This window comes from Saimiri boliviensis, chromosome 7 (assembly GCF_048565385.1).
Source record: "Saimiri boliviensis isolate mSaiBol1 chromosome 7, mSaiBol1.pri, whole genome shotgun sequence".
NCBI classification, from domain to species: Eukaryota; Metazoa; Chordata; class Mammalia; order Primates; family Cebidae; genus Saimiri; species Saimiri boliviensis.
In genome coordinates this window covers 29,755,756-29,783,565 of record NC_133455.1, presented here as the reverse complement: position 1 = coordinate 29,783,565, position 27,810 = coordinate 29,755,756, and the positions used below count along the sequence as shown (strand labels likewise).

At 37.4% G+C, this 27,810-nt stretch overlaps 1 protein-coding gene across 3 annotated transcripts in view; it reads right to left on the bottom strand.

Moving 5' to 3' along the window:
- C7H12orf42 (chromosome 7 C12orf42 homolog) overlaps positions 1 to 27,810 on the bottom strand; it is a 179,331-nt gene that overhangs the window by 36,673 nt on the left and 114,848 nt on the right. For all 3 annotated transcript variants that reach the window (XM_010340230.3, XM_074402321.1, XM_074402320.1), the window contains one exon: positions 22,286 to 22,460. In XM_010340230.3, coding sequence (XP_010338532.2) covers positions 22,286 to 22,460 — 175 coding nt within the window. The remainder of the gene's footprint in view (positions 1 to 22,285; positions 22,461 to 27,810) is intronic.

The window sequence follows — 27,810 nt, the reverse complement described above, 5'->3', positions numbered from 1 at the left end:
CAAATTTTGGGAAATAGGTTTCCATTATAGTAGCCACTAGCCAGAGGTAGCTACTGAACACTTGAGTATGGCCAGTGCAACTGAAGAACTGAATTTAAAATTTTACTTATTTTAATTAATATACATTTAAATTGCTCCATGTGGCTAGTGGCTACCATATCCAGTGGTACGGCCATAAAGTTCTGCCTTTTGTGTATCACCTCTCTCAAAGCTTTGCTGATTTCCTCTGCTCAAAGAAGGACCACAGGTCTCTAACAGAACTGAGAAACAGACCCATGTTTTCAATTTCCCTCTGAAGTTCCACACCAGCTCTCTCACCAACACCTGAAACTCAGTATTTCAGATTCAGCATTTTCCTGCTGTGCTTCTGTACTTGAAACTGAAGTCCTCCTGGGAAAGCTTGGAGCAATGTCTGGCTCCTACACAGCATGCACTCCTAAGAAGACCTTAAGAAGTGCTGTCCTGGCCACTTGCAATTCTTGCAGTGCATTCAATCTTTACAATTATCTCCTGCCAGATTATATATCTTTGCAGAGCCACTCCACAAGGTAGAGCCTGCTAAAGTGTTTTTATTTTTTCCCACCATATTCACCCTTTTTTTTAAGAGCATAGATTCATTCTGTTGCCTACAGTTCCTATGCCCTTGACACTTGTTAAATAAGAGAGATACTCTATAGCTTCTCTGGTTGATCCCCAGGGTCAAAAAAACTATTCACGTGTGCATTTGCAGAAAGGGGTTGGAGTGAGATGCAGTTCTGCAGAAGTGGGAGCAGGAGAGAAGGAAGAAGAGAGGAGCCATTTTGACTGATGTCAGCACTTTACCAAATCATGAACTGAATTCACTTCTGTTATGACACAGCCACCTAGCCACAAGGCACAAGTATATCTCGCTCCTGTCATAAAGATATATCAAAAAGTATACTGCTATAAAAAAGCAACCTGGAATATTCATTCACATTAACATAAATAATTGCTCATGTTTCATCATTCACTGATTTTTAAACCACAAATAAATTAGATTTAGAAGACTTTCCTTTTCTTAACCTTCACAATAAAAACAATTTAAAATGTAAATATGATTTGCATTTGGGCTCTTTAAGGCAGGATGACATTAAGGAACATATGCTACTGGGTAAGTTCAAATACACTTTTTAAAAACTTTTATTTTAAGTTCAGGGGTACAACTGCAGATTTGTTACATAGTCAAACTTGCGTCATAGAGATGTGTTGCACAGATTATTTCTTTACCTAGGTACTAAGCTTAGCACCCATTAGTTATTTCTCCTGATTCTCTCCTTCCTTCCACCCTCCACCCTCCAAAAGGCCCCAGTATATGTTGTTCACCTCTATGTGTCCATGTGTTCTCGTCATTCAGCTACTATTTGTGAGATCATGTGATATTTGGTTTTCTGTTCCTGTGTTAGTTTGCTAAAGATAATGCCCTGTAGTTCCATCCATGTCCAAGCAACCCCATAAAAAAGTGGGCAAAGGACATGAACGGACACTTTTAAAAAGAAGACATACATGTGACCAACAATCATATGAAAAAAAAAGCTCAACGTCACTGATCATTAGAGAAATGCAAATCAAAACCACAATGGCATACTATCTCACATCAGTCAGAATGGCTATTACTATTATTAAAAAGTCAAAAAATAACAGATGCTGGTGAGGTTGTGGAGAAAAGCAACACTTATACACTGTTGGTAGGAGTGAAAACCAAATACGCTTTTGTTATATTTCACTTGGGTGCTATGGATACTCTAACAAGATCATATCATTTTGGAACTTCAGGTTATATTCCGAATTTCATCTGTATTCAATTCACTTGGAATTTAAATAAAAGAAATCACTGTCTTATTAGAAAATATTTAGCAAAGTTTCTGAGAAACAAGAAAAGCATTCTTAACAGCTGCTACCAAAAAAAAAAAAAAAAAAAAAAAAAAAAAAATTAGCATTTTAATCTAAAAGCACAGTGAATCCAGAGAGATAGGAGGAAATAAGGTGATCCTAAGATTATTTAGCTTGGCCCCTTGAAAGAAGTTTACTGCTGTGACACAGGGAGGGGAACCATAGCAGAACCTCATGGACTCCTTGAGTTGAAGAGAAAGAGGAGGGCTGGGGAGAGCAAAATGGATAGTGTTCTTGGAGAAACACACTGAAGAGAATAGTGCTAAAGAGAGTGAGTTCTCTGGGAGTCTGTAGAGGGTCTCCCTCAAGTATTCAGCAGAGTATTGATCAGTGTATGGCAGTGAGGAGACTACTCTAAGTTAAAAAGAACCCATCCAACAGGATTAGCAGGAACTCACCTAGGGCCAGGAATGGTGCCTGTTTTCACCAGCCAAACTGGAAAACTTCATAATTCATGGGGCACTGGATGGTGTGCTCAAAAGCGTCTTGGCTCAGTGATGGGGAATTAACCTAAGAGTAACTGCTTCTATTGTCCTGCCTCAATAAAACTCTCAAAAACAAGACCCAAAAGAATCATAATGTTACTGAGTAACTTAACTGCATCACAAAACAAAGTACAAGAATATTTACAAGGCAGCAAAAATACCCAGCATCCAAAAGTGTAAAATTCGTAATGTTTGTCATCTAATCAATTCTTACCAGGGAGGCAAAGAAAAATTCAGTTAATCAAAGTGAAAAATCAGTTAATCAAAGTGGACCTAGAAATGACATAGATCTTAGAATTAGCAGAACAAAATAAAGAGAAAACTCAGTTAATCAAAGTGAACCCAGAAATGATATAGATCTTAGAATTAGCAAAGACATCAAAACAGTTATAACTCTATTCCATAACTTCAAATTGTTAAGTAGAGATAGAAAGACATTTTAAAAGACTCAAATTGAGGATCTAGAGATGTACACTAGAATGTCTAATGTTAAAAATTAGTCTGGGTGGCAGATTAGACATTGCAGAAAGAAAGGTTAGTAGAGCTAAAGACACAGCAATAAAAAATATCCAAAATACATTCCAGATAGAAAAAATAATTTTTAAACATTTAAAAATATTGTCAGGCATGTTGGCACATGTCTGTAGTCCCAGCTACTCAGAAAGCACAGGCAGAAGGATTGTTGGCACCCAGGAGTCCAATGCTATAGTGCACTATAATAGCACCTGTGAATAGCCTTGGTGACATAGCAAAAACCCTCCCCCCAAATTAAAAATATTAGTAAGAATATCAAGAAGTCCAATATATGTGCAATTTGAGGTCACAAAAGAGGGAGTTAAATGTGAATACTATAAACCCAAAAGCACCACTGAAAAAACAAAAAGATTTACAGATAATGAGCCAATGAAGATGATAAAATGAAACCATAAAATACCAATTAACTCCTAAGAAGACAGCAAAAAGAGACAAAAGAACAGAGAACATGAGACAAATGAAAGCAAATAAGGTAATAGCCTTAAACCTAACTAAAGTAATACTCACAATGTAAGTGACCTAAACACTCTCAATTAATAGACAGAGATGTCACATTGACTAAAAAGTGCAAGACCTACCTACAAGTTGCCTACAAAAATGCATTTTAAATATAAAGACATAAGTAGTATTAAAGTAAAAACATAGAAAAGGATAGCCAACGCTAACATAATCAAAAGAAATCTTGAGTGCCTTATATTAATGTAAAAGTATATTTCAAAGACATAAATATTAAAGACAAATAAAATTATATAACAATTATAAGGAGGCCTTCTCAGCTTCCATAATCATGTAAGCCAATAGTTATAATCAATCTCCTCTTTTATACATCTATATGTAGCTTATGCGTTCTGTTTCTCTGAAGAACCTCAACTAACAGAATCGAGAGAAAGAAAGCAAGACATATTATAAATAGACAGATACCGAAATGGATAGAGAGACAGATAAAATATCTATACCAAGCTGACCAGTTTGCAAGCACATCTGCATTTTTACAGACCCTCTAGGTAGTGAGGTGCAGAGGTAGATATCTCTGACGCATGACAAGACTCAAAACTTGAATTTAGGAGCTCCTCAACCTTTCAACGAAAGAACCATTTTTCTAACAGCTAAAGGATGTAGAGATATCAAGTGACTGAAGACTTCAATTCTTATTCCATCTAATCTGGGATATGCTATTTTACCCTTGCAAAGACCTAAACAAGGATTAATGCCTTCTTGGGTCCCAGCATAGAAGGTACTCAAATAGAGAAAAGGGATGGAGAAAAACCAATATGCATGGAGGTCCTACTGTATGCCAGGCATTACACTAGGTGTCCCATGTATACATGCTCATCTAATCCTCAAATCTGACCGAGTGTAGTATTATTACCCCATTGTACAGACTAAGGAAGACACTTAAGCAAAGTTCGTCAGAAAGCCTGTAATTTAGAAAATATACTAGCTCTTTTAAGTTTAAAAAAGATAAAAAGCAAACCTAGATCAAAGATTATATATTCACTCCCCACTCCCATCCCATCTTTCTACAAAAACAAACTCACTCTTAAGCAAAACTTAATGATAGAAGCTACAAAATGCAAGGACAGCTGAACTGCATTAAATTAGGGCAATGACGTCAGTTTCTGAAGGTCAGTAGACATTGATAGAAAAACTTCATTGTCCTAACACAGAAGTCTCTGCTGCTCTTCCAGATGTCAGAAAGAAAATAACCAGACAAGTCCCTGGGCACATGGAAGGGTGCTATTTAAGAACCCTTTACCTCCTCACCCTGTGTGTAGCTTATACACTTCACCCACTATGCAGAGTTTTAAGGCACTGTCAGAGCCGTTTTACCATTTAATAAAGAAAAAGAAAATATGCAAGTAGTAGAATTTTAGCACAAATCCAAATGGAATAATTCATTTTCAAAATATCAATGTTTGTTGCCAATGTGATTTAACAAAATTTAAAATTCTAACATTCACAAATGAAAACAAACCACATCCACACCCAAGAAACCCACAAAATTATTCCCCCAAATGTCTTTCCATAAGAAATGGAGACATTTAATATCTTCCTTTAATTTTTTTCTAAATAGGTATTTAAATCACAAAATCAGTTCCTTTGGATTAACTACTATTTTTCCCTCATAAAAATAATAATTCAGTGCAGCAAAATTAAAACCTTGTTTTAAAATGGGAAACATGCTGAAATCAAATTTTTTTTTAAATTTTGACTACAAAGTTTTTCATTTCAACAAGAATATTTATAAAAATCATTATGTAGTTGAATGATCTTAAAAGAAGCAATAAAGTCAGATGAGGCACTGGAACCAACGCAAAAAAATACTTCCTGAGGCTGGATGTGGTGGCTCATGCCTGTAATCCCAGGACTTTGGGAGGCTGAATCAGGCGGATCACCTGAGGTCAGGAGTTCGAGATCAGCCTGGTTAACATGGTGAAACCCCATTTCTACTAAAAATACAAAAAATTATCCGGACCTGGTGGCACACACCTTTAATTCCAGCTACTTGGGAGGCAGAGGCAGAAGAATCACTTGAACCCAGGAGGCAGAGGTTGCAGTGAGTGGCAATTGTGCCATTGCACTCCAGCTTGGGCAACAAAAGTGAAACTTCCTCTCAGAAACAAACAAACAAACAAACAAAAAGACACTTCCTGAGATACATTTTAATAGCATTTCAGATGCCAGAATTTTTAATAATGCCCCAAGTAAAACATGAAGAGAAAGTCCACTGTTTTTCTCCAGAGCTGTTAGTTTTAATGGTACAAATTCATTGAATTGACACCATATTAAGCACTATCAATTAGTGTATCCATGTGTGTTGAATGTACATATCCACAAGGAAAGCCATTTATGTTTTTCATCTTCCAGTCCAGCCAAGAAGCAGTAGCCAAGCCCTGTCATGTAACCAAATGTCACCTAATATGACCAAATTAGAAAAAGGCTGAAGGCCATCCTACAGTTTTACAAAATTAAGTCATTTTAGCTGTTTTCATCACTGTTATACAATAAAGAGGGATGGCAGGGCAGCTGAATCTTGGATCAAAACAAAGAAGTCCTCCCAACCTTACCAGCAAAGATGAAAATTAATCTAATTCAAACTTCCCAGAGCTGTGTCTTCATGGTGCAAAGAGGACAGCTGCTGAAATGGCCATGGAGATGACAGAGGAGGGATCACTACCAGACATTAAACCCCTCCATGCAGAATAATACAGGAGAACTCTGTACACAGGCTGGCCAGTGAAGTCACCAGTGGATGACAAGACACATACAGCACCTTTTCCCTACTTAGAAAGCTCTGGAGTTTTGCCTGGTTCCAATCAGTGTCACAGTGACATGTCAGTCCCTGCTTTGCTGCCTATATACGCATCTTAGAGAAACTGACTCACCCATAGCCTCGTACCATGTGACCCCCACATACACGAACACAGGTGACTGAGTAAGCCCTGGGCTTGATTGGATCAATTAAAGTGTTCGTTCTCAAAAATTTGAAATTGAGGTACAGGGGCTACATCAACTAACTGGAAAGTGGTGACCTAGGAAACAAGGGTACATTTTGGGCTGCTTCTGATTGTCCATGTACAAACAGCAGAGAAAGCTGGTCTACAGAAAGAGAAGAGTGAAACAGGTGGAGAGAGTAAGAGAGAGAGATGCAGTTCTGGGAAAGGGAGATAGAAAAAAGAGAAGTCACAACAGTGTATTAAAAAGAACACTGAACTGAGAGAAGTGACATGGTTCTAGTACAGGACAGCTACTGCTCACAGGATGAATCATTTAACACTTGATTCAGGTCCCATGATGGCAATACAACTTAGTAGCTAAGACTTTAGCTTCTGCCTGGCTTTTGGGTTTAGGCAGAGTTAGGTTTGAGCCTCTGATCTTTATAAGCACTATGACCTCAGTCACCTGACTTTCCCCTTTTGGCTTCAAATACTTCACCTACAAAATTAGAGTATTAATTATATCCCTCATGAGGATTTTTGGGAGTATTAAATAAAAGGATACATGTAAATCAGTTACACAGTCATTAACATAAAGCATCCAAGAAATATTAGCTCTATAATAACTAGGAATTATGCACCATTCTATGTATGTTTTCTCTTCTATAAAATGGGGATAATAACAGCACCTTACTCACAGGGTTCTTGTGAAGATCAAATGATTTGATATATAGAAAGCACTCAGAAGAGTGCCTGGCATATAAGTCTCAGTAAATGTTTTATAACTATGATTGTTGTTGATGATGCCGTGTTCATCATTATTATCATTATTCCAGTGCCATCCAGGACTTTGCAGCACATTTACCATCACCACCTTTGAAGATTAAACCTCTTAATCAGAAAATTATGGGATTATGTTTGCCTCTGTGTAGAACTTTGTAAATCTTGGATGCTTCATTAGGACTAATTTTACTGATATTCCTATTAAATATGCAGCCAGATCAACAGTTAGTTTCAATATGGTTCTTGAATTTTTATGGAAGCAAGCATTTTAAACTTATTCATGAAAGGAAAAATAAATAAATAAAAGCAACCTAAATGTCCCACAAGAGATAAACATTTAATTCAATAATATTATAGTAAGTCAACTGGGTATAATATCGTTGAGCCACCAAAAGAATATGTATATAGGTTTATTGAGCTGAACTATGAAGAAATATAGAAAAAAATGAAGACAAAATATGCAATTGTCAATACTCTATGATTACTTCTTTATGATAACTAAGCACATGGAGTAATAAGCCTTCAAAGCAATGATAAGTTTTGTCAAGTTATGGAAACTGAAGAACTTCTCATTCCATTGACCATACTTTCTAAAATGAATTTTTCCTGATAATTGTCAAGTATCTGCAGCATGCTCTTACTAATTACAATCCTTAAATGTTAAATGACAAGAAAATACATAAAGAGTTTATTTTTCTTTCTACATCATAGAGGAAGCAGATTATAATCATCCACAGTTTGACTGTAATCACTTTTCTTAGTTGCATGCCATTAAATATTAAATTAGAATTGGTCAAATCTTTAAATAAATAATGTTATTACTGCTATAACTAGAAGGTTATCTCCACTCTAATTGAATACAGTGCATAACTGGTTTATAAATGAATAAACATATTAACATGAGCATTTAACCATATAAAACAAAGAATATTCTTTTTACTTTTTTTCTAAATTGTTTTGTAATATATTTTTAAGCTATGGGTAAAAAATGTATATATTTAAGGTTTACAATATGATGTTCCAACACATTGTGAAATGGCGAAGTCATGCCATTTGATGTATAGCAGAACACTCTTTTCCCAAATCATCTCTGTGCTGTGCAAGAGAGTCTTCAAATAAAGTGAGTCTCTAGTAGATGTAATTAGCAGAGAAAAGTTGTTACTCCTCTCTGGAAGCCTCAATGTGACCACAAGAGTCACTCCTGTACAAAGGCATCTGTTTTCAGTGGTTTGCCCAACCTAAGCAGAACCCCTTGGCAACAGAGTCACATAGTTGCACTACAATAAGCCTCCTGTATCCAGATTCTCATGTGCTATCAGCCCTGTGGATTCTATTCCAAAGCCAGGTACCATCTTGACAGAACTGCAAGTTGAAGCAAAGACTAGTGCATGAGGTATTTATGGTTGAAAACAAATTTCCAACTACATAATAGCAAAAATGCATTCTTGCTTAGCTGTATAGTCTTAAGGAAAGCAGCAAAAAGCTTACTGTTAATAAAGAAATGATTTATCACACGATGAGAAATATGGAACAGCTTGTTGGTCTGCCCCTCCCAGATCTGACATCACAGTGTCACTGACAATCTGCACCATCTTTTGTAATTACCACTTTTATGAAAGATGTTACGAAATGTAGACAAGATTACATCACAAAATTCCATAAAATCAACAACAGAAGTGAAAATTCACTATTCGAAGAACAGTGCCAACTACTAGCCATCATTCCCAGGCACAGCCTCTTCCCGCTTCTTGCTAAAATCTAAGCCTGAGAAAGACGCTATGCTGGACTCTAAAAGGCATTTATATTAAAAAGAATTGGAATGAGAACAAGGTGGAGAGCCATACGTAGCCATACTCTGAGAGAATAACAAAGGAGCCCCAACTGACTAAAAAAACAGGGGGGAGAGATTTTACCCCAACCAGTTGCCCACACACCCGACCCTAGAAAGCAAAGATCTGTGGTTAATTAAAGTCAACTGGGTATAATATCATTGAGCCATTAAAAGAATATGGAAATGGGTTTATTGAACTGAACTATGAAGCAATATAGAAAAAATGATGTAATGGTAAGTTAAGGTAAATTATGCAATTGTAAGTACCCTATGATTACTACTCTATGATAATAACTATGTACACAGAGAAACAAAATATATCAATATATCAATAAAACAAAATAAAAAAAATCATAGCCCCTATGATTTTTTTATTACACAATAATCCTATGTATTATGCACACTGATATGTAAAGCAGGCCATGTACTACTCCAGTCCCTGCCCTTGAACCCTGCTGGAATGTATAAGAAAGAGATAAGAATGGCAGTTGTACAGTCTCTCCCAGAACCTAGAGCTCTACATGTGAAGCATTAAGCCAGTGAGAAGCCTAGTGGTAATAATGCTTGCTGCAGTTGTAAACTTTCTTATAATTCATGAGAATCAGAAAACAAGACAATGGAGGAATATCCCACCTTTTTTGTGGGAGAACAACACTAGATGGATGTAGGCAAAACCCTGAGAACAGGTCCGGCCTATACGTATCAACTGAAGAAAGATTCAAATAACTTCCAAGTGGACAATGAAAAGAAGCAAATGACACCTGTACAATATGTCTTCTAAAAAACACCAAGGACCAGAGAGACTGCTGTTCAAAGATTTTTAAAAATATGAATTCATATAAAGCTACTTATAAGCATAGTAGGTACTTTTCTATAGCAAAACAGAGAAGGTTGTCTTGAAGTCCCAGAGAAACCTGCAACCAGACATTTTGGGAATTTTTGAAAAAGAGTTTGGCATCCTCAATGTTATACAAAAGACATAGCCTTACTAAACAGGAACAGAAACCAGGAAAAGAACAGGATAAGATGGCAGTATAAGAGCTTTTGATGGTTAAAAATAACAGGATACACAGCAAAGACCAATCAGCAGAGACAAAACAGAGCAGGGTGAGATAAGGAACAATTGCAAGGAAATTAAATGTCCAATAGCAAATGGATGAGTAAATTGAATAACCAACACAATAAAAAAATCAAATCAATAGTGAGGAGGATACAGAAGACACTGTTGATACAAATAGAAATCATGTTCTTCACAAATAGAAACCACGTTTTGTTCCATATCCATACCTCAAGGAAGTCATCCTTTTCCCAGCTCAAGGGAAAGTCTCTACTAATAGTAGTCTCATTCCTCTTGCTGTGATTAGTTTAAAGGAGATCACATGACTTAGTTAAAGTTCATAAGATCTGAGGGGACGTCTGCTGAGAGCTTCTGAGAAGAGTCTGCTCACTGACACAAGAAGGGAGCTCTTCTAGAATCTGAGGCCATCTTGAGAAGAGGAAAGAAACTAGGGCAGGGTCTCTATGCTGGGCATGACAGCTTCTGTTAGTTGTACTTGGCAGAATCCCAACATGCAGAACAAACTTGAGAAGCCCATCTTTAATGAAGAAAAAGAACAAAGAAATGACAGTTGTGCTTGAGTTTTATTCTTCAGGGTCCAGCACAAACAAAAGAGAAAGAGCGTATATGTGAGGACCCACAGCAGAGGTACTTTGACAAATGTCCTTCTCCCCCTCCCTTTTTGGGAGACACTTCCTGAATTTCCCAAGAACTAAGCCTGGGTTTGTATTTGCATCATTTCTCCCCAAAAGCTGAACAACTAAAAATTGCCCCCAAATGCAAATTTCTGTCAACTCATGAAAAGTGTTTTCACCAAGGAGAGAGATAGAAAAATCCTACTCCAAGCATTTTGCAAAACAGTGGTGAGAATGATGCAGGACTAGTCAAGGGTCCAGTGGGAACCACCAGCCCTTCACAAAAGTGAGCAACCCGAAAGAGTCCTGTCAGCATCTGAGAGGTTTCTCACAAGCTTTAGTGTGAGAGGAATGGGAGTCTTTGGATATGCCAAAGTAAGAGAAATAAATCTTCAGGGAATCAGAGAGAGAGAGAAAGTTACCCAGCAAGGCTCAATCTGGCTTCACTGCTTTCCATTGCCTATATGATTCTGAAACCTAGCATGAAGTATATCTGTACAAACTAAGATGTTCTGAAGCCATTTCATCTCTTCTTATTCTATCTGGGAGAGGCAACATTGAGTCATCTACACAAAACCTCCGTGTTGTACAATATAGCGGTCTCCAATCTTTTGAGACTTTTTCAAGGAAGGAGTTAGTCTGAGGCTGCTATTGGTCCAGCTCCAGCAGAATGATGGTGAATGGTAATAGTCACAGAAGGCTTCCCAAAGCACATTTGAAAACATGAGAAGTGCATGGCTTTCAGTTCTAGGGAGAATTATGGCTTCCAAGTGAAACTGGACTAGCCCAAGTAAATGAGATCTCAGCTCCCCTCACCTTTCAGCCTCCCATCTGCCCACATTCTCTATGTCATGGTCCCTATATTACTGCAAAGACTGAAGCCAGCATCTGGGAGACCTCCCAGGTAACATTCTGAGATCACTTGGTTGATAACAATCAATGCAGTCCATCAGCAATCTGAACGTGTGTGAGGTCTCCCTTTTAGAAATAATTTTACACTGTAAGACTTTATCCAGATTTTTCCTATAGCTGCCCCCAGTACCCAGAACAGTATCTGGTGCAGAGTCAGCATTTAATAAATACTTATTAGATTGATGAATGAGTATAAAATTATAGACAAACAGGAGAAATAAGTTGGGGTGTTCTATTACACTGTAGGGTGACTAAATTTAAGAATTTTGTTTTGTTTCGCTTTGGTTTATAGAGATGGTGTCTCACTATACAGCCTAGGCCGGTCTCGAATTCCTGGGTTCAACTGATTCCCCCCACCTTGGCCTCTCAAAGTGCTGGGATTTCAGGTGTGAACCACAATCCCTGGCCTATAGTTAACAATGTTGTATTGTATATTATCAAATAACTAGAAGAAGGGATTCTAAATGTTCTCACCACAAAGAAATGATAGATGTTTGAGTGATGGATAAGCTAATTACCCTGACTGGTCATTAAATGAATATATATATTAAAACATATATTAATGAATATAGACATTAAAACATCACAGTGTACCCCTCAGATACATGCAATTATACTGCACCCATTAAAAATAAATAATAAATAATAAATACTTGTTAAACTGTATCACAGAACTTGTCAGCCAGCTCCCTTGTCCTTAGAGTATTTCCCTTTTGAGAAAAATCACTGTGATCAATGTATCTGTGTGTACCCAGCTTCTAGCAGAGCACTCAGCACATGGCAGGTGGTCAGTAAGTGTTGGCTGAATCTGTGGTCTGTGGCCTAATCTGCTTATGAGCAGCCTTATCATATGGATCTCTGAAGAGTGTGATTTGTGTTTGTATGTGTAGGTGTATTTGCACATACATGCCTACACTCTTGTCTGCATCTACTTCTGTATTGGTGTATGTGTCTGGCTCTGAAGACAGCAGCACCAAGGAAAATGAGAAGTAAGATGCCTTGCATTTTGGCTGGTCATCAGCCCTCCCATCTGAAAGGAAAAATAAATCATTTCTACAACATTCTGCTTGTTGACCATCCAGGTTCTCATCCGTTGACTGCAGAATATTTTTTAAATGGGAATTTGATCACCTAGTCTGTGTATAGCCAAGGAGATAAACCCAGAGAAGTTAGACAGCTTGTACAAGGTCACACAGCTAGTGATTGAGCTAGGCCTGGATTGCCAATGGCCTTATCACCTCCTCGCTCCTCAAGTCTCAGCAGACTAGTTTGAGCAACATGACTCTAGAAAAACAGTTCTTGTCAATTTTTGCAAGACATCCTACGTGTTGAATCAGATGGGCACTCTTAGTACATGTCTTAATTGTCCTCCCTTAGTACTGGATGCTAACTATCCTTTTCCTTCTCTTGAAACTCACGAAATCCTTTGATTGCTGTAAAAAGACTAGTAATTACTGGACATTAAATATGAGACAGGCACTGTTTCAAGGACTTTAACTATATTGTGACATTTATCTCTCACAGTAAGTCCTAGAAATTAGATGTATCATGATCCTCATTTTAACTCAGAGCAACTAAATTGCAGAGAAGTTAGGCCCAAAGTCAATGGTTAATTTGGAATTAAAACTCCAAAGTCTAACTCCAGACTGGGCGCTTCTAACCACAATGCCTCCTGTTACCTTCTGTGCCTTCCCAACCTTTCTAGGTCACATGGCTTCTCAGCTTCTTCCCTTTTATGTCTCCTCCCTTCTCTTATCATCTCATTTACTCTCAAGAATTCCTTATCGCCTCCTAAAGACTCCAAAACTTTTTACCCCAGCTTGGATCTCAATTCTAAGTCACAAATAAAAACCTCTTTAAACATGCCCACTGGAATGTCTGTATCTATTCGGGAGTATTAGGTAAAATGGTCTCCTTTGTTAACTTCTACTCAGCTGATAAGAAATTAGATATAGCTTTATAATGTTCCATTTTCTGTTCTCTTCATGCCACCTGGGTGGCTATTTAATGCAAAAATAGCAATCTAATCCCTATTTGTTATTTTAAGCAAATGCAGATTTGTTGCTTTTAACCAAAGGGTCAAGGATGTTATAAGAGGAATGTTCCATCTGTCTGCTGCAGGCAAGGTTCCAGTTGCTCAGCCATTTGGGACTCTGAAAACTCCTTCTTTGACCATTGCCATCATACTAGGCCTGGCATCTGACATCACGATCATAACCAGGAGAGAAAAATCAGGGGCTGACACTCCACTGATAAGGGCATAACATGGAGTCAATCTTCACCAAAAACTCCAAGTTTCTTTTGTGGATCAGTTTTAACCCCTTGCATTGGTCAGTTAGGTCAGGTGCTACATTTGCTCTAATGCAGAGTAACAATGTTATCCATGGAATAAATTTAGGCAGCAGTAAATCTGAGGTTGGTAACCACAACTAAAACTCTGGGTGGTGTTATCAGTTAGCTTTTACTGAATAATAAACCATTCTAAAACATAACTTTTTAAAAAATTATTATTTTCCATTATTCTATAGGTTGACTGGGATGCCCTGCTTTGAAGCTGCTCATCTTAAGCTGGATATTTTAGGATGATAACCCTTGTATGTCTAAAAATTGACAGACTGGTTGGTGTAGTAGGGGCTTCACTCACATGTCTGCTGTCAGTTGGGATGACGACTTCATGCTTCTTATCATCTTAGGCTCATTCATAGAATGATGGAAGGGTTTCCATCAGTGAGATGGCAAATTCCAAAACTTTTAAATTAATTACTTATATAGTATTTTTTTTTTTTTTTTTTTTTTTGAGACGGAGTTTCGCTCTCGTTACCTAGTCTGGAGTGCAATGGCGCGAGCTCGGCTCACCGCAACCTCCGCCTCCCGGGTTCAGGCAATTCTCCTGCCTCAGCCTCCTGAGTAGCTGGGATTACAGGCATGCGCCACCATGCCCAGCTAATTTTTGTATTTTTAGTAGAGACGGGGTTTCACCATGTTGACCAGGATGGTCTCGATCTCTCGACCTCATGATCCACCCACCTCAGCCTCCCAAAGTGCTGGGATTACAGGCTTGAGCCACCGCGCCCGGCCAAGTATTTTTTTAATGTTTCATTAGCCAGAACAAGTCATGTGGCCAAGCTGAGATCTAAGGGGTGGAGAAATAAATTCCATGTCTTAATGGGAAGAGTGAAAAAACATGTTTCAAAGTGGTACACATTAAAAAGTAATGGTTCCCATTGCCTAGTAACCAACCTAGCTATGGCTCTTTTCCATTCCCAGGTACTCCACCCCAATCGCCCCATATCAACAGGACTCTGCTCCTATCCAGACATGGCTCTCAGAACCAAAATGCTGCTCATCTGTCCTAAAGATGAGTCCCACCTACAACTAAGTGAGTCCCTCATTTCTGGAGGGTTCCTGTGTTGTCTTCCTGATCCCGCCCATCAGGGCCTCCTCAATGCCACCAAGCCTAATGGCTTCATTTCTCCAAATTTAAGTCAAATGTCAAGTATCAAGGAATTTAGGGCTATCAGAGCAAATCACGTAATTATAAACTATGTTATTTCTCAAAGTTATACCCATGATCTCAACTCTCAAAATCCTGGTATACTAAATCTTAAAGTTATACATTTTCCAGATAGCAATAGCAGCAATTATTTTCTCTTTGTGTTTTGAAAAGAATAAAGAAATTGGCATTTATTTTGCTGAGTTACTGCAGTAGGCTGGAAATAAGCCTAAATTACTATTTCCACAAAACTAACAAAAGCAAGATAGGTCAAAATCAATTTTTAGTATGTGTCATCAAAGCCATGAAATATGAAATCCATATGATTTTATTGGGCCCTTTGAGGAAATCAGTAATGTTCATCAAAGGGCACAAGCAGAATAAGTTAAAGTATACCCATAAAATAAATTACTCTGAAGCTGTAAGAAAAATGAATGAGGCTCTGGATTCCATTACCAGTTTACACTCTTGCACTATTTCAGTTTCCAACTGCAAAACTTTAACAGGGATCTGGGAGAAAAATGGTGGATAGGAGGTAGGACTAGATTGCAGCTCTCACTTGGACAGACAGAGCAGCATGTGGAGACTCATATCATGAACTTTTGTTCCAGAACTACTGCAGAAATACACCAGAAAAGCTGAAAGAATCCACAGACCCTATGAAGACAGTGGATTGCTCCTGCAGGACCCAGGAGACCCTATACTACCACAGCTGATGCTGTCTTGAAAGTGCTACATCCTGGCAGGAGACTAACCAGCACAAAAACAGTGCATTAAACAACCAAAACTAAGGACCCTGACGAAGTCCATTTCACCCCCCTGCCACCTCCACTGGAGCAGGTGCTGGTATCCACAGCTGAGAGATTTGCAAAAGGTGCACATCACAGGTCTCTGTGCAGACAACCCTCAGTACCAGCCTGGAGCCTGGTAGCCCTGCTGGCTGGCTAGATCCAGGAGAGAAATAATAATCATTACAGCTCAGCTCTCAGGAAATCACATTCCCAGGGAAAGGGAGAGAGAACTACATGAAGAGAATACCCCATGGAACAAAACAATCTGAACAGCAGCCTTGAACCCCAGATCTTCCCTCTGACATAGCCTACCTAAATGAGAAGGAACCAAAACAATTCTGGTAATACGACAAAACAAGGTTCTTTACCATCCCCCAAAAGATCACACTAGCTCACCAGCAATGGATCCAAACCAAAAACAAATCCCTGACTAATCTGAAAAAAGAAATCAGAAGATCAATTAAGGAGCACCAGAGAAAGGTGAAGTTCAATTTAAGGAAATTAAAAAAAAAAAAATGATAGAAGAAATTAGGGGAGAAATCTTCAGTGAAATTGCATGATTTAAAAAATCAAAACTTCAGGAAATAAAGGACATGCTCAGAGAAATGCACAATGTTCCAGAAAGTCTTAGGAATAGAATCAAAAATGCAAAAGAAAGAACTTCAGAGCTTGAAGACAAGATTTGCAAATTAACCCAATTTAACAAAGACAAAGAAAAAAGAATTTCAAAAAATGAACACACCTTAAAGAAGTTTGGGATTATGTTAAATGACCAAACCTAAAAATAATTGGTGTTTCTGAGGAAGAAGAGAAATCTAAAAGTTTGGAAAATTTATTTGGGGGAATAACTGAGGAAAACTTCCCCAGCCTTGCTAGAGATGTAGACATCCAAATACAAGAAGCTCAAAGAGCATTTGGGAAACACATTGCAAAAAGATTATCACCTAGGCACACTGTCATCAGGTTACCTAAAGTGAAGATGAAGGAAAGAATCTTAGGAGCTGTGAGGCAAATACACCAGGTACCCTATGAAGGAAAACCTATCAGATGAAGAGGAGATTTCTCAGCAGAAACCTGACATGCTAAAAGGGATTGGGGCCCTATCTTCAGCCTTCCTAAACAAAACAATTATCAGCCAAGAATTTTGTATCCAGTGAAACTAAGCTTCATAAATGAAGGAAAGATAGTCTTTTTCAAACAAACAAATGCTGAGATAATTTGCCACTAAGAAGACAGCACTATAAGAAATGTTAAAAGGAATTCTAAATCTTAAAAGAAATCCTAGAAACACATCAAACCACGACCACTTTAAATAAAGCATAAATCTCAAAGGACCCATAAAACAAAAATACAATTTAAAAAGACCAAGGTATATAGGCAACAAATAGCATGATGAGTGGATTAGTACCTCATATCTCAATACTAATGTTGAAAGTAAATGGCATAAATGTTCCACTTAAAAGATACAGAATTGCAGAATGGCTAAGAATTCACCAACCAAGTATCTTCTGCCTTCAGGAGACTCATCTGACACACAGGACTCACATAAACTTAACCTAAAGGAGTGGAAAAAGACATTCCCTACAAATGAACACCAAAAGCAAGCAGGAATAGCTATTGTTATATCAGACAAAACAAACTGTAAAGCAACACTTTTAAAAAAGACAAAGAGGGATATTACATAATAATAAAAGGCCTTGTCCATCAGGAAAGTATCACAATCCCAAATATATATGCACCTGACACTGGAACTCCCAAATTTATAAAACGGTTACTACTAGACCTAAAAAGTGAGATAGACAGCAACAAAATAATGGTGGGGGTACTTCAATACTCCACTGACAGCACTAGACAGGTCATCATGACAGACTATCAACAAAGAAACAATGGATTTAAACTATACCCTAGAACAAATGGAATTAACAGATATTTACAGAACAGTCTACCAAACAACTGCAGAACATATATTCCATTCATCAGTGCATGAAACTTTCTCCAAGATAGGCCATATGATAGGAGAGAAAATAAGTCTCAATCATTTAAGAAAATAGACATTATATCAAGTACTCTCTCAGACCACAGTGGAATAAAACTGGAAATCAGCTCCAAAAACACCTTCAAAACCATGCAAATGAATGGAAATTAAATAATCTCCTCCTGAATGATCATTGGGTCAACAATGAAATCAATGAAAATTTAAAAGTTCTTTTAACTAAATGATAATAGTGACACAACCTATAAAAATCTCTGGATACGGCAAATGAGGTACTAGGAGGAAAGTTCATACCCTTATATGCCTACATCAAAAAGTCTGAAAGAGCACAAAAAAACAGTCTAAGGTTACACTTCAAGGAACTAGAGAAACAAGAATAAACCCAACCCAAATCCAGCAGAGAAAAGAAATAAAGATCAGAATAGAACTAAATGAAATCAAAAAAAAAAAAAAAAAGAAATACAATATAAATGAACAAAAAGCTGGTTCTTTGAAAAGATAAATAAAATTAATAGACCATTAGCAAGATTAACCAAGAAGACAGAAGATCCAAATAAGCTCAACTGGAAACAAAATGAGAGATATTACAACCAACACCACAGAAATACAAAAGATCATTCAAGGCTGCTATGAACACCTTTATACCCACATAAACTAGAAAATCTAAAGGAGATTGATAAATTCCTAGAAATATATAACCCTTCTAGCTTAAATCAGGAAGAATTAGAAACCCTGAACAGATGAGTAACAAGCAGCGAGATGGAGATGATAATTTTAAAAATTACCAACAGAAAAAAAATCCAGGACTAGACAGATTCACAGCTGAATTCTACCACACATTTGAAGGAGAATTGGTACTGATCCTATTGACACTATTCCATAAGAGATAGAAAGCGGGAATCCTCCCTAAATCATTCTATGAAGCCAGTATCACCCTAATACCGAAACAAGGGAAGGACATAACAAAAATCTACAGACCAATATCCCTGATGAACATAGATACAAAAATCCATAACAAAATACTAGCTAACTGAATCCAACAGCATATCAAAAAGATAATCCACCATGATCAAGTGAGTTTCATACCAGAGATGTAGGAATGGTTTAACATATCCAGGTCAATAAATATGATATGCCACATAAACAGAATTAAAAACAAAATTCATATAAACTCAATAGATGCAGAAAAAGCATTTGACAAAATTCAATATCGCTTTATGATTAAACTCCTCAGCAAAGTCAGCATACAAGGGACATACTTCAATGTAATAAAAGCCATCTATGACAAACCCACAGCCGACATAATGTTGAACAAGGAAAAGTTGAAACTATTCCCTCTAAGAACTGGAAGAAGACAAGGATGCCCATTCTCCACACTTCTATTCAACATAGTACTGGAAGTTCTAGCCAGAGCAATCAGACAAGAGAAATACATCAAGGGTATCCAAATCAGTAAAAAGGAAGTGAAACCTGTTGCTGTTTGCTGATGATACAACTGTATACTTAGAAAACCCTAAAGACTCCTTTAGAAAGCTCTTAGAACTGATAAACAAATTCAGCAGTTTCAGGATACAACATTAATGTACACAAATTAGTAGATTTGCTATACACCAGCAGTGACCAAGCTGAGAATCAAATAAAAAACCCAGCCCCTTTTACAGTAGCTGCAAAATATAAAATTCTTAGGAATATACCTAACCAAGGAGGTGAAAGACTTCTACAAGGAAAACTATAAAAGACTGCTAAAAGAAATCATAGATCACACAAACAAATGGAAACACATCCCATGCTCAGGGATGAGAAGAATCAATGCTGTGAAAATGATCATAATGCCAAAAGCAATCTACAAATTCAATGCAGTTCCCATCCAAATACCACCATCATTCTTCACGGAATTGGAAAAATCATATGAAACCAAAAAAGAGCCCACATAGACAAAGCAAGACAAAGCAAAAATAAGAAATCTGGAAGCATCACATTACCCAACATCAAACTATACTTATAAGGCCATAGTCACCAAAACAACAAGGTACTGGTATAAAAAATAGGCACATAGACCAATGGAACAGAATAGAAAACCCAGAGATACCCAAATACTTATAGCCAACTGATCTTCCACAAACCAAACAAAAACATAAAGTGAGGAAAGGACATCCTATTCAATAAACGGTGCTGGGACAATTGGCAAGCCACATGTAGAAGAATGAAACTGGATCCTCCTCTCTCACCTTATACGAAACTCTACTCAAGATGGATCAAGGACTTAAGACCCAAAATTATAAAAATTCTAGAATATAACATTAGGAAAACCCTTCTAGACATTGGCTTAGGCAAGGATTTCATGACCAAAAACCCAAAAGCAAATGCAATAAAAACAAAGATAAATAGGTAGGTGGGACTTAATTAACCTAAGAGCTTTCACATAGCAAAAGGAACAGTAAGCAGAATAAACAGACAACGCACAGTTGTCTCTTTATTTCTTTATATGAAAAAGATATTTGCACATGTTTATTTACAGAAGCACAATTCACAATTGCAAAAATGTGGGACCAGCTCAAATGTCCATCAATCAATGAGTGGACAGACTGTTATATATACTGTTATATATACTGTTACATATATACTGTCATATTTATACTGAGATATATGTATATATACATATATATGTAATGGAATAATACTCAGCCATAAAAAGGAACGAATTGATGACATTCACAGCAACCTGGATGGGATTGGAGACTATTATTCTAAGTGAAGTAACTCAGGAATGGAAAACCAAACATCATATGTTCTCACTCATAAGTGGGAGCTAAGCTATAAGGATGCAAAGACATGAGAATGATAGAAGGGACTTTGAGGATTTGGTGGGAAATAGCAGGAAGGGCATAAGGGATAAAAAAAAAACTACAAATTGGGTTCAGTGTATAATGCTCTGGTGATGTGTACACCAAAATCTCACAAATCACCACTAAAGAACTTACTCGTGTAACCAAAATCCACCTGTTTCCCAAAAACCTGTGGAAAGAAAAAATACAAGAAAGAAAAAAAAGAAAAGATAAATGAGTAAGAAAGCATTCAATGCACTGATGTAGGAAGAGCCTCAAGATCAGTGATAAGTGAAGACTGTGAGGTGCAGAAAACTGCTGCTCACCTGCACATTTCCATTCACTCATAAACACACTTTTATTTGCTTAGAGAAAATATTGAAGGATTCTCAAGAACACAGTAAAAGTGTCTCCGTATGGGAGAAAGGGGAATGAGGCAGACTGGTGCAGAAGTAGGAAAAAGACTGTCTACTATATACCTCTTTATATTTTTGATTTTTGAACCATGTAAATGTATTATTCCCCCCAAAAAATTTTTCAGTTCTTTTTAAGTAGAATTTGAGTGTGTAGTATAATGTGATTCTCAAAAAGAAAACTCATTCAAATCACATTATTCCAAGAGTTTGAAACCATTATAAAAATCAACAAAACCTTTTAATGGCCCTGATATGAATACATATGCAATGAATTTCATTAATGTATAAATATAAGTGAATGAATAAATACATTATAAAATAAGGCATTGTTCAAATAAAAATGTAGCAGTTACCTTCTTTATTAGTAGTCCTAAAAACTTCATTTTCTCTTAGGTAATAAATTGAACAGGTACATTTAAATGTATCCTTTTAGGTCAGCAAAATGGTCCTAAAAATGGAGTTTATGGACAGTCCCAAGTTATCAAAAATCATCTATGGTGCCAGTGTTATGGGGAATATAACTAATATAATATCATTTTGGCTTGACACAAAATGATGTTCTTTTTTTTGCCCTGTATCAGTTTATTTAGGGAAATCATCCTTCTCCTCTCTTTATCTCTCTCTCTTTCTCTCTCTCTCTCTCTCTTACACACACACACACACACACACACACACACACACACACACACACACAATTTACACACACATATTGTGTAATTTAAGTGCAGCTATCAATCAAGTGGCCCACCTCTGCTGCCTCAGAAGTAGCGAAAGTTGACTGGTGTATTCCATTCTCCCAGCTACCCAGATTCCAAGGGTGAACAAAAGACCCAAGTTTGGCTAATCAGAGCCATTGGATAAGCAGTGAAGACTGTACAGATGAATGAAACAAGGGGGGTTCTGTACTTTTGAAATTACAAATTCTAAAAATCAGATATGCCTATAGCTGCCGGGTCATGTTATTGCTATCCTTTCTGAAAATAAACCCAACTTAGTGAAGACAACTGGGAAACCAATAAAATGAAATAAATCATGGTATTATTGGTGAACACTGGATCCAGCCATGCCTGAAGCCAGTCCACCCTTGGATTTGTTGACTTCATGAGCCAATGAATTCCCTCTTTTGTTGCCATTTTGAAACACAGCACAAGAGTTTTTCAATAAAATCTTTATGATTATTACCTGTGCATGTTCCAGAGTTTCTCCAGAAACTGTGGTCTTTCTTGGGATTATGTCTTAATTTATCAGGAGAATTTAGAAACTGTAGACTACGAAATTTAAGAGATTCAGAGAAATTCTTCATGTGATTAATGAATCTGGAGCAGGGCACTGCAGTTCTTTCATAACAAGGGATGCGCTGTAAGATAGAGGAGGAAAATACACAAAATAAAATTACGTCAAGGGCTCCAAAATAATTCATGCCACCTTATACTCTTACTTCCCTAAAGTGAGTGATATTTTAAAAATATTTTCGCTTCTTTATTCTTTAAATGAAACGATCCTGAAACGACCACAGTTGACTCTAGTTCCTTTACATGCACATTCCTGTTGTGTATTCATTAAAGAAGCTAATTAACTTAATTTTTTGTTCACTGAAAAAAATCTTATTCAGTTACACTATATGCTAGATATTATTCTAGACACTGGGGATACAAGAGTGAAGTCTCTGCCCTGATGAAATTGACATGTTAGTGGAGGGTGACAAAAAATAAACAAATATATCTATAATAGATTGGATGGTGATTTTTCTATTGCTAAGATGAAAAACATGATGAAGTTAAAGGGAATGGAAAAATGTTTAGGGATTGGAAAAATGTTTAGGGAAATGCAATGATTTATATACAAAAATAAGAGATACCTTCTCAGACAGGGTGACATGAAAACAAGGATTCACAGGCAGAGATGGAGTGGCCATGTGAGGTCTTAGATGAGAGTCATTCCAAGCACTGGGAAGAGCCAGTGTACACATCAGAGAGTGGAGAGGCAGGGGATAGGGAAGGGGGTCAGAAGGTGGAAAAGAGGAGGCTCTTAAATCAAGCTTTGCCACCTTGAAATAACAAAAACAGAAAATAAAGAGGAGGAAGAGCCACAAAGATATTGGATCAATAATATGAAATAAGGTCATAAATAAGGATCCGATTTGATTCAAATTAAAAACTAATCATTCTAAAACCTAAAGCTATAAAAACCCTGGAAGATAACCTAGGCAATACCATTCTGCACATAGGACTTGGCAAAGATTTCATGAGAATGACACCAAAAGCAATTGCAACAAAAACAAAAATTGACAAATGGGATCTAATTAAACTAAAGAGCCTGCACAGTAAAAGAAATAACCAACAAAGTAAACAGACAACATACAGAATAGGAGAAAGTATTTGCAAACTATGCTTCCTACAAAGGTGTAATATCCAGAATCTATGAGAAACTGAAACAAATTTAAAAGCAAAAAACAACTCCATTAAAAGATGGGCAAAGGATCCAAGCAGAAACTTTTCAAAATGAGACATGCATGTGGCCAACAAGCACATGAAAAAATGCTCAGCATCACTAATCATTAGAGAAATGAAAATCAAAACCACAATGAAATACTATCTTATACCAGTTAGAACGGTCATTACTAAAAAGTCAAATAATAACAGATGCAAGACTGCAGAGAAAAGGGAACACTTACACACTGCTAGTGGGAGTGTAAATTAGTTCAGCCATTGTGGAAAGCAGTGTGGTGACTTCTCAAAGAACTTAAAACAGAATTATCATTCGATCCAGCAATCACATTATTGGATATATATACACAAAAGAATATAAATCATTCTAACATAAAGACACAAGCTAGTGTATCTTCATTGCAGCACTACTCACAATAGCAGACATGGAATCAATTCAAATGCCTATTACTGTTGGACTGGATAAAAAAAAAAATGTGGTACATATACACTGTGGAATACTATGTGGCCATAAAAAAGAATGTTACCATGGTCCTTTGCAGCAATGTGGATGAAGCTGCAGGCCATTATCTTAAGCAAACAAACACAGGAACAGACACCCAAATACCACATGTCCTCACTTGTAAGTGGAAGCTAAACCACAAAAAACATGGACACTAGAAAGCGAACAAGAGGCACTAGGGCCTATTCGAGGGTGGAGTGGGGGAAGAGGGAAATAATCAGAAAAAAATATGCTATGAGGTACTATGCTTATTATCTGCTGAGGAAGTTATCTGTACACCAACCCCTGTGGTACACAGTTCACTCATATAATAAACCTGCACATAGACTCCTGAACTAAAATAAAAGTTAAAAATTAATAATATAAATAAATAAAAACCACTCATTAAACATGTAATCAGAACCAACTTTTCATGAGTGTTGATGTGTAATTTTTGTTGTTTGGATATAATTAGATATTATCAATTTAGATTTATATAGATTTGGATATTGGATATTAATGTATGGATAGTGCTGTTTAGATATTATGAATACTATGTGTTCAGGATAGCATTAACTTACTAAGTCTGTACAAGATCAAATCATGACTTCATGAACAATAGTATCTTATCGAAAGGGTAAGGTTTTCATCTTGTCACTTCACATGGCCTCTCACTCATCCTACTCTACCCATCCCCTTAGGAAAATGTTTGTGACTCAAGCCAGAAACTATAAGCTAAGTGGGAGGGTCCTAGGAGGGCACTGGAGTAGGAACTCTCTCTCTTTTCCGTGACTGTGGACCAAGGAGGCAGAGATGGAAGCTTAAGAAGATACACGCCCCTTAAACGGCAGGAAGCAGCTGGGACGTGAAAGACCCAGTCCAGTTATACTAGTCACGGAGCATGGGAGATTAACTAAGGAAGAGTCAGAAACCTACACTTCATAAGAGTTTTTTGTTGCTAGCATTTTCTTTCTTTATATTTGTTTGATATTTAGTAAGGTCTTTTTTAAAAATCATCACAGATGAGCTAAAATAAGTGAAAAGGAGAGAATTTCTACCATTTTGAAGAGAGAGGAGAACCACAGGAACAGCAGTGATGCCAAGAGGGACCTTGAAAGAAAGTAAAATGAGAGAAAATCTATTTTCCTGACTTGGTTAGAGTCACTGTCCATCTAGACAGTATCTGCGCATGGGCAATCTTGGAGGGGATAATTCAGAGCAGGGGCTGTAGAATCATGAAGGCCCACATCCAAGTCTCATCTCCACACCCCGCTCATTATACAAGCTAGGACAACTTACCTTCGCTATTCCTATTTCTACCTTTGCAAAATGGGGCTAATGGTATCCTGCAACAACTACCACCCCCATTTTATGGATGAAAAACTAAGTAACTTATCAAAGCTATAGAATTAGTAAGTATTGAAAGCCAGTTTCAAATCCACTCTTTCCTACTCCAAAGCCCATGTTTTTAACCCCATTCCATAGTGCTTCCTCATTTTACAGTCAGCACAGCCAGCAATAAAAGTGTCCAAACCAGAACCTAGAAGATCATCCAGGCCTCCTCTTCCTCCCTTATTCTTCAAATCTATGCACAACCGTTTCCTGTCAACCTCACTCTCTCAGTGTTCCCCGGTCCCATTCCCTCCTCTGCAGTCCTCTGCCACCTATTAACATCTTCATCCACATCCCTGCTTGCAGTTCACCTTCATGGAATTCTCTTTCTCACATTATCTTTCTAAAACCCAAGTCTAAATATGGCGCTGGCCTACTTAATAGTGTTCATTGATTTCTCACCATTTAAATAGTGGTTCTCAAACTATACCATGCACAAAAATCAGCTGGTAAACATGCTAAAATGCAAATTTTGATTCACATATGTCTAAAGGGATAAGCCCAGGGATATGCACTTTTAGCAGTTATCCTGGGTGACTGATACAAGTGATCAATTTCTTGTTTCTCCAAGTGTGGCTCAGGACCCAGCATCACCAGCCTCACCTGGGAGCTTGTTAGATATGAAGATTCTCTTGCCTCACCCTAAAACCTACTGAATCAGGATCTGAATTTTAACAAATCTCCAGCCCATCACACTCTGACCTAAAGAATCAAACACAAAATCCTTTCTATGGTGTAGGAGGCTGGTCATGACCCACCATCTATTTATCTCTTGACCCTAACCCCATCTAACAGGACTGCCTTCTCTGTGATACAAGTATAACAAAGTAGGAAAACTGAGGCACCAAAAAGCTAAGGCAGTGAGCTTCATCTTCTTCATCTTGGTCAACCCAGTGCCTAGCACAGTCCCTATTACATGAATCATGCTGCTTCATTGATACATGTTGAATTTAACTGAATGGAATTAATCTGTGTTTTAAAACAAACTTTGACATGCAGTATCATATTCAAACCGTACCTTTCATCAGGGTATGATTTACTGAAATGAAAAAGGATGAATGGAGACAAAGACAGCCCACATCATGGGCCAGATGCATCTTACTCCTTAAAACACCTTACATTTCTTCGTTGGGCAGGGGAGATGGGTACTGATTCCTCTCTGCGAAGACCCTGTGACTTTTAGTTGATTCACTGCCTGAAATCAAACCCATGCTCTATATATTAAAGCACAACCCCTACCCTTTTTTTTTAAGATGAGCAAACTTTCACCACAAAGATACAAGAACAGTAAATATTGATCTTCTTGACGGATGGTGCACCTCACGCCCCAGGCCACTCAAGCATCTGCTCATTACCACCAGCCCTCCCCTTTGTTGGGAAATAATGCCAAGTGGCCTCATGTGCTATCGGCTGCAGATTGCAAATATTTAAAAGAAATAAATTTCTCTGAATGAAAAGCACCTTTCTTTGTATTCTAACCCCCTCTCCTCCCAAGTCATGTTGATTTTGGGGCTGTGCACACTCCCAGCACCTGTACATTTCCATTGTTTGCCTGCCAAGAACACTGTGGTTTTCTTGCTTAGTTTTAGGAGCCAGTCTAAGTACAGTAGCCAATGAAGGCATATTTTCTTTCTCTCTTGGCAATATGTAATGGAAGCATCAACTTCAGGACACTTAACAGCATCTGTAATTAGAGGCCAGGGAAAGAAACTGGAGTTTCTCCATCTCAGTATTCGTCTCATATGATCATGAAAAATGTACCACCATTGCATGCCAAACCAAAAGTATAGGTTTCTTCAACATCCTTATTATTTGGCAGAAAGTTTTCTAAATTGGTTTTGCTGAAATCCAGAATCATTCTTTAATGGAAAAGTAAGATCTAGACAATAAAATAAGAATGGGATTTCAGCAAGTGGAAAATCAATTTGTGATTGAGAATAGCCACTAGATACACAAATCCAAGTGTCTAAATATATAAATGTTGAATCAAACTATTATTTCTTCTACAGGAAGTATTATCTATTTGATGTGGTATCATCATGCCCTGTGTGTTTTTAAATCATGGTTCTTAATCTCTTGCCACTGAGACATATGCAATGTAGCATTACAATGAAATAGCCTACTGCCAAGTATTGTGATCTGATCAGTTCAGATGGTAAACTGGGTCTGGAGACAAATGATCTGTGTGTAAATCTGGAGCCACTCTGTTACACTAAGCTGAATTCTAATTCAAAGGGAATGCTACAACCTCTATTACCTCCACCACTTTTGTCACTTTTCATTTCCCTACATACTTTTATTCTACTTTTGTGAACAAGTATTTGGGGATTTACCCTTCCCCAGTTCTTGATTCATAGAATTTGTAAAAAATAAATGCCCAGATCTAA